The following is a 7,729-nucleotide window of genomic DNA, read 5'->3' as shown; positions in this document are numbered from 1 at the left end:
ATGGCACCAATTTGAGGGAACATTTTACTGAGCTGCAGTAGAGCTAATACGTGGTGCATACCAATTTGACACTACCGCCCAGGTAGTGCGGGTACACAGCAGTGATTTCAAAGTTAGCCCATACTATTTCCTATGCTGGAAAATATTTTTCTAATTTCTACAGAGGGGAGGGAGCATTCCCTGTGGTAATTGGCAGCGCAGCCACGTTAACTGATTACCGCACACGTAGTGTATGAATCCTTACCGCTATGTCACTGGGTGGCGGTAAGTCCTCAGTCTTTAAATAGCCATGTGCTACTTTTAATTTTAGCGCACGGCCATTTACCTCCCCACTAAAAAAAAGCCCTTTTTCCCAACCACAGTAAAATATTACTTAGCATGCGCCAAACTCACGTGTCTAAAGTACTGCAGGCCACTTTTTACCGCAGCTTAGTAAAAGGGCTCTTGAATTTGCATGTACATCTTGCTACACATTATTCTATAACAATGTGACCCAAATCCTATTGTGCAACCCAAAAGGGACCATGGCCATGGGAGGTGCATGGGTGGATCAGAGCCATTCCTAAAATTAATGTGCAGCGTTACTGAATAACAAAGTTGGTGGATGGAATTACACCTGGTTTCTGCAGGCGTAAGTCCTGGCGTCCAAATTTGGGTGCCAAAATTGGCACTCAATGCTATTCTATAATGGGTGCTTATCGTTGACTGCTCATTATAGAATTAGCATTGAGCACCATTTACTGAATGTAGACCATAACGAGCTTCTTTCACAATATGAACTAATTTTTTTTTTTTAATCTGGCATTATAATTGGCTACAGGGAAAAGATAGCCAACCCACTCATAAGCAAGATCGAGATAACAGCAGGATAGGTTCCACAAGGAGCAAAACAATACAAATGTAATCAATCCTCGTAATTCACGTGTTCCACATTCATGGGTTCGCTTATTTATGTAAAATAAAAGACTAACACATTTTGCGCTGTTCATGGGCACCTCTTGGTTATTTGCAGCCATGCGCAGAAGGCAAAAGGGTTTAAGATTCTCAGCGTGAAGCATCGGGATGGGGCTCAGCAAGACAACGCTGCCTCCTTGATCTCACAGATATCACTTCTGTTAAGACGTGTGTTTGTGAAGCGTCCTTTAATGCATATTTTTACGGTTTGATGCTATTTTTGATTTTTTTTTTAATTAGTAATTGCATCTAAGCACATAGTACATTTTATAGAGTGGCTTTTATACAATACATTTTAAATGTTGTTTTTATATGTTTTCAGTATTTGTTTTTAACAGAAGACACTATATATTGTGCTTTTACAAAGAAAATAGTGTATAAAATAAATGTATACAATACACAATGAAAAAAAGTAAGCTGTTTTTTTTACAAGGACGGTCCACAAAATGATGGGCCCCTTTTACAAAGTGTTGGTAAGCCCAATGCGGGCTTACCACTCGCTAAAAGGAAGTACCACCGGGCAACCACAGCAGTCCGGCGGTACTTCCCACTCCCAGCATGCCGTCATATCCGGCACTACAAAAATATATTTTTTTTTGCACCACCATATGTACCCAGCAGTAATCAGGCAGTGCCGCATGCTGCCCGGTTACCACCGGGTTAGCGAAGGAACCCTTAACGCCAACCCAATGGGTGGCAGTAAGGCCTCCCCTCTCTGAAATGACTATGCGGCAAGTGCTTTACATAGTAACATACATTGAGGGGCATAATCGAACAGAAACGCCTATCTCCATGGGCGTTTATCTCCAAGAACGGGTCCGTGAAGGGGCGGACCCAAGCGTATTTTCGAAAAAATTAGACGTCCATGTTTTATTCGCCAAGTTGTGAGCTGGGCGCTTTTGCTTTTCAGCAATAATGGACAATGAAATCGCCCAGCTCAAAAACGAATAAATCCAAGGTATTTGTTCGTGGGAGGGGCCAGGAGTCGTAGTGCACTGGTCCCCCTCACATGCCAGGACACCAACCAGGCACCCTAGGGGGCACTTTTACAAAAACAGAACAAAAGGTAAAAGAGCTCCCAGGTGCATAGCACCCTTCCCTTGTGTGTAGAGCCCCCCAAATCCCCCTCAAAACCCACTGCCCACAAGTCTACACCATTACTATAGCCCTAAGGAGTGAAGGGGGGCACCTAAATGTGGGTACAGTGGGTTCGGGGGGGGGGTTGGACGACTAAGCATTAAGCAGCACAATTGTAACAGGTAGGGGGGGATGGGCCTGGGTCCACCTGCCTGAAGTCCACTGCACCCCCTAACAACTGCTCCAGGGACCTGCATACTGCTGCCAGGGAGGTGGGTATGACATTTGAGGGTCAAAACAAAAAGTTGTGAAACATCATTTTTTGTGGTGGGAGGGGGTTTATGACCACTGGGGGAGTCAGGGGAGGTCATCCCCGATTCCCTCCAGTGGTCATCTGGTCATTTAGGGCACTTTTTGGGGCCTTATTCGTGAAAAAACAGGGTCCAGGAAAAGTGCCCTAAATTCTAGCTAAAAACGCATACTTTTGTCCCATTATCTGTGAAATGCGCCCATCTCTGTTCGGCAGATAACCACGCCCCAGTTCCGCCTTCGCCACACCTCTGACACGCCCCCATCAACTTTGTCCGCATCCGCGATGGAGTGCAGTTGAAAACGTCCAAAATCGGCTTTCGATTATACCGCTTTATTCATTTTTGTGAGATAAACGCCCATCTCCCGATTTAGGTCGGAACTTGGGCGTTTTTCTCGTTCGATTATAAGCTGGATAGTAACATAGTATGTGATGGCAGAAAAAGACCTGTACGGTCCATCCAGTCTGCCCAACAAGATAAACTCATTTTACATGGTATGTGATACTTTATACCCGAGTTTGATTTGTCCTTGCCTTTCTCAGGGCACAAACCGTAGAAGTCTGCCCAGCACTGTTCTTGTACTAAAAGTTCTGAAGATTCTGGAATCCTAGAGTTACAAGATTCTGGAATTACAGTTATTAGCAACATTTTTTTTTTTTACATTTGTACCCTGTGCTTTCCCACTCATGGCAGACTCAATGCGGCTTACATGGGGCAATGGAGGGTTAAGTGACTTGCCCAGAGTCACAAGGAGCTGCCTGTGCCTGAAGTGGGAATCGAACTCAGTTCCCCAAGACCAAAGTCCACCACCCTAACCACTAGGCCACTCCTCCACTTCCATGTAGAACCCCAAAGAGTGACGTGGTAACATTGTAAATGATGGCAGATAAAGACCTGAACGGTCCATCCAGTCTGCCCAACAAGATAAACTCATTTTACATGGTATATGATACTTTATACCCAAGTTTGATTTGTCCTTGCCATCTCAGGGCACAGACCGTAGAAGTCTGGCCAGCACTGTTCTTGTACTAAAAGTTCTGAAGATTCTGGAATCCTAAAGAGTTACAAGATTCCGGAATCCCAATTAGTAGCAACATTTATTTATTTATTTATTGCATTTGTATCCCACATTTTCCCACCTATATGCAGGCTCAATGTGGCTTACATAGTACCGGAGAGGCGTTTGCGGGCTCCAGTGAGAACAAATACAAAATGATGTTATGGTAAAATGGGTTCTCACGGAACAGTTGCCTTAGGGTATCATAAGTGGAAGGGTTGTGTTATGACCATTACGTACTTTGGTTTTGATGTGTTGCATAGTTTAAGCATTTAAGTTGGATCGGTAGGGTATGCCTTTTGAAACAAGTTAGTTTTTAGTGATTTCCGGAAGTTTGTTCTTTTCACGGCTTTCGGTAAAGCGTTCCAGAGTTGTGTACTTATGTAGGAGAAGCTGGATGCTTAAGTTGATTTGTATTTAAGTCCTTTGTAACTTGGATAGTGGAGATTTAGATATGTTCGTGATGATTCGGATGTGTTTCTGGTTGGTAGGTCTATGAGGTCTGTCATGTATCTTGGGGCTTCGCGGAAGATTATTTTATGAACTAGGGAGCCAGTGTAGTTTTTCATGGAGGGGTTTAGCGCTTTCAAATCGTGTTTTTCCAAATATAAGCCTGGCTGCCGTGTTTTGAGCGGTCTTCGGAACACTGCTGACACGCCCCCGAGAACTTTGGCCGGCTCTGCGACGGAAAGCAGTTGAGGGCGGCCAAAATCAACTTTCAATTATACCGATTTCACCGCCATTCAGAGATGGGCGGCCATCTCCTGATTTGTGTCGGAAGATGACCGGCCTTCTCTTTCGAAAATAAGCTGGTTAGCGTGTCTTTATAAACAGGGCCCTAAATGTATTTTTTAGTGCTGGGGGTGTGTTTGGGGGTGGAGATTAGGCATGTCTATGCTAATCTATGCTCTGGAGTGGAGGAGTGGCCTAGTGGTTAGAGCACCGGTCTTGCAATCCAGAGGTGGCCGGTTCAAATCCCACTGCTGCTCCTTGTGATCTTGGGCAAAGTCACTTAACCCTCCATTGCCTCAGGTACAAACTTAGATTGTGAGCCCTCCTGGGACAGAGAAATATCCAGAGTACCTGAATGTAACTCACCTTGAGCTACTACTAAAAAAGGTGTCAGCAAAATCTAAATAAATAATCAGTTAATGTGTGGGCATTGCTGCACGCTAATTGATTAGCATAGAATGAGTGCATGAGCCCTAACCACCTACAAAATAGGTGGCAATAAGGGCTCAAGTGTTAATGGCCACATGTTAAAAGTGGCCTCAGTGAGTATCAAAGACTTCCATTCTCAGGGCACAGACTGTAGAAGTTCTGAAGCTAACGTCAAAGCCCCTTAAAATTTACACTCCAGCCCATCCCTATCTATTCAGTCACAATCAGGGCGTAGACCGTAGAAGTCTGCCCAGCTCCCATTTTGTTTCCCAATTGCCGGCGTTGCCACCCAATTTCCGCTAAAATTCTGCAGATCAATTCCTTCTAGACAGGATTCCTTTGTGTTTATCCCACGCATGTTTGAATTCCATTACCGTTTTCATCTTCACCACCTCCCTGATTTAGTGCCTGATTTACAGCATCAGGCACTAAAAAGGGAGCCCACTTTTAGAATTGCCCCCTAACTGCTTAATGCAGGATGGAGTGGGGACTGGCTAAACTGAGTATGGGAGGGGTGGGGGGAGATTGGACTTGACCTGCACGTTGCAGTTAGCACACAGTAAGTAGCCTGAGCTTACTGTTAAATATATACTTAGGTGTTTATTTTCAAAGCGCATGGACACCTCAGAATGCCTTAAAAAAAAAAAAAAACCACCCATCTACTACAAATGTCCAGATCCTGATTTTGGAGAGTCGGAATTTGGATGTGTCACACTGCAGTGTGTCCAAATAGCAAGAAAGCAGGTCAGAGGAGTAATCTAATGCACCTACAGCAAGAAATTGACACCTTATGTGTAGTGTTTTATAATAATTTAACCTAAAAGAGCAAGGAGATAATGAATGTGTGCATACATATGTGTGTGGAGGAGGGGCAGTGATGAAGAGATTAAAATAGAGGCATCCTGACGGTGGAATTGTGGAAACAGAGAGCTCTCTCTTTCTTATAGGAATCAATAGACAAATCACAACAATAATTCTAGGTATGTAATGAGAGTGGATCAGCCTAGCCAGAAGAAATAAAGCCAGTTGTTAATTCTGCTTTCTGATAAAGCTCCCTGGAGCTAGCTATAATGCTGGAGAGAGACAGCATCCTCCTCTGACACCCGAGTAGCTCATCCTGCCTGGAGCCTGCAGCATTTCCCCTGACTCAGTATCAAGGTTATACAGGCAGAAAAACTCTCAAAGGTCAACGGTCTGAGAAGCAGGGAACCCAGGTTTGATTCTCCCTGCGGCTCCTTGCGACCCTGGACACTTCACTTAACCCTCCATTTCCCCAAGTAAAAATCTTAAAATTGTGAGCCCACTAGGGACAGAGTACCTGCATGCAATGTGTAAACCTGGGGTTTTATTTTGGTGTTTCTTGTCCTCTCTCCCGATGAGAATTGATTCTAGAGTTCTGATTTCGTTGCTGCCTTTTTGTTTTTCCCCCGTCCTGATACTGTGATGATGAGATCATATACCCCATCGCAAGTATTTGAAAACAGCACTGACAACCCTGGCTGAATATTGACCTTCCAACTTTTTCACGACTAAAATAGTTGCTAGAACTCTTAAGTGTAATTATCAGAGGAACCATAACTGTGGGACCATGCAAGCCATGTGGTAGAATCCAAGCCTCAGTTGCCCCAGTGACCATAATAGATTTAAATTGTTTGTTCCCTTTCATTGATGTTCTATTCAGAAAGAACCAGAATAATTAAAAAAAAAAGTTACCATTTTTGAGAAGCTACTTGACCCACAGTTAGCTTTCTCAGAGCCGTCTTCATTTCTTTATTCCTTAAGCTATAAATCAGGGGGTTCAGCAATGGTGTGACAACCAAGTAAAAGAGGGATATAATCTCTGCCATATCTTGGGTGTAGATTGATTTGGGAAGTACGTAGATAAGAGACCCTGAGCCATAGAACAAAGAGACAGAGGTCAAGTGAGAGGCACAGGTGGAGAAGACCTTGCTTCTTCCCTTTGAAGAATGGATCTTCAGGATGGCAGTGATGATGCTGGCGTAGGAGATCACCACCAACAGACAAGGGGTCATCCCGAAAAACATGCTGCATAGTGAAATCTCAAACTCAATCATCCTGGTGTCTGAACAAGCTAGATTAAGCAAAGGAGCTATATCACAGAAGAAATGAGTTATTTTATTTGGGCCACAGTATGGCAGATTGAAAATCAGACTGGTCTGGACCAGTGACACAAGAGTTCCAATCGCCCAAGACGAAGCTGCCAATCGGGCACAGACGTTGTTGCTCATCATGATGGTATAGTGAAGGGGATTGCAGATGGCCACGTATCGATCGTACGCCATTGTTGCCAGCAGAAAAGATTCTGTTACGGCTAAAAGAGTAAAGGAGAAAAGTTGTACTGCACAAGCAGCGAAAGAAATATGATTTTCTTCCAACAGGAAGGTCTGAAGCATTTTGGGTAGGATGACAGAAGTGTAACAGATCTCTAAGAAGGAGAGGTTCCGGAGGAAGAAATACATGGGGGTGTTGAGCACAGGTTCCACGGTCACTAAAGCAATGATCATCAGGTTCCCTGACAAGGTGATGAAGTAGATCAGTAGGAACAGAGTGAACATCAGAATCGGCAGTGGCACAGACAAGTGCGAGAAAGCCAGAAGGACAAATTCCATCACTGAGGTCTGGTTTCTCCATGTCATCAGTTGACTATGATTGATCTGTAAAGACACAGATGGGTAGATCTGAGTGGAGGTTAAACAGAAAATAAATATTTATGGGTGCTTAGTGACTCGAATCAGAGAATCCTCAAATTTTTCTACTTCAGCATTTATCTTTGAACAAATTAGTGATTCATTAATATGCGATAATTGCTTATTATTTCTTAATAATGTTATTCCTAGTTGTTTTCTTTTTATTTATTTATTTGCAGCATTTGTATCCCACATTTCCCCACCTATTTGCAGGCTCAATGTGGCTTACATTATGCCGTAATGGCGATCGCCATTCCGGAATGAGAAATACAGAGTATTATTACATTTAAAGTACAGAAAATAAAATAAGTCATAAGAAGCAGATATACAGTTCAGTTCAGGCATTAAAGATCATGGGTAAATGTAAAACATTCAACAGTAATAATGTGAATAAAGTAAACAAATAAAAAAGAGTTCAATGTTAACTTGTTTTGGTAAAGAGTTGATGTCTGGTCATTTAT

General features: G+C 43.3%; 1 protein-coding gene across 1 annotated transcript; it reads right to left on the bottom strand.

The window, feature by feature from the left end:
- Positions 1–6,269: 6,269 nt before the first annotated feature.
- On the bottom strand, positions 6,270–7,217 carry LOC115457183 (olfactory receptor 10A5-like). The gene has a single exon (XM_030186608.1). The coding sequence runs from the start codon at positions 7,215–7,217 to the stop codon at positions 6,270–6,272; it is 948 nt and encodes a 315-aa protein (XP_030042468.1).
- Positions 7,218–7,729: the final 512 nt, after the last annotated feature.

The sequence above is a fragment of the Microcaecilia unicolor genome, chromosome 14, assembly GCF_901765095.1.
Source record: "Microcaecilia unicolor chromosome 14, aMicUni1.1, whole genome shotgun sequence".
Classification (NCBI taxonomy): domain Eukaryota; kingdom Metazoa; phylum Chordata; class Amphibia; order Gymnophiona; family Siphonopidae; genus Microcaecilia; species Microcaecilia unicolor.
Note: the sequence above shows the minus strand (reverse complement) of the source record. Positions and strands in the feature narration are given on the sequence as shown.

Bases quoted from the DNA above. Each gene is read 5' to 3' on its own strand.
- LOC115457183 (XM_030186608.1), bottom strand. From the start codon at position 7,217: ATGACATGGAGAAACCAGACCTCAGTGATGGAATTTGTCCTTCTGGCT.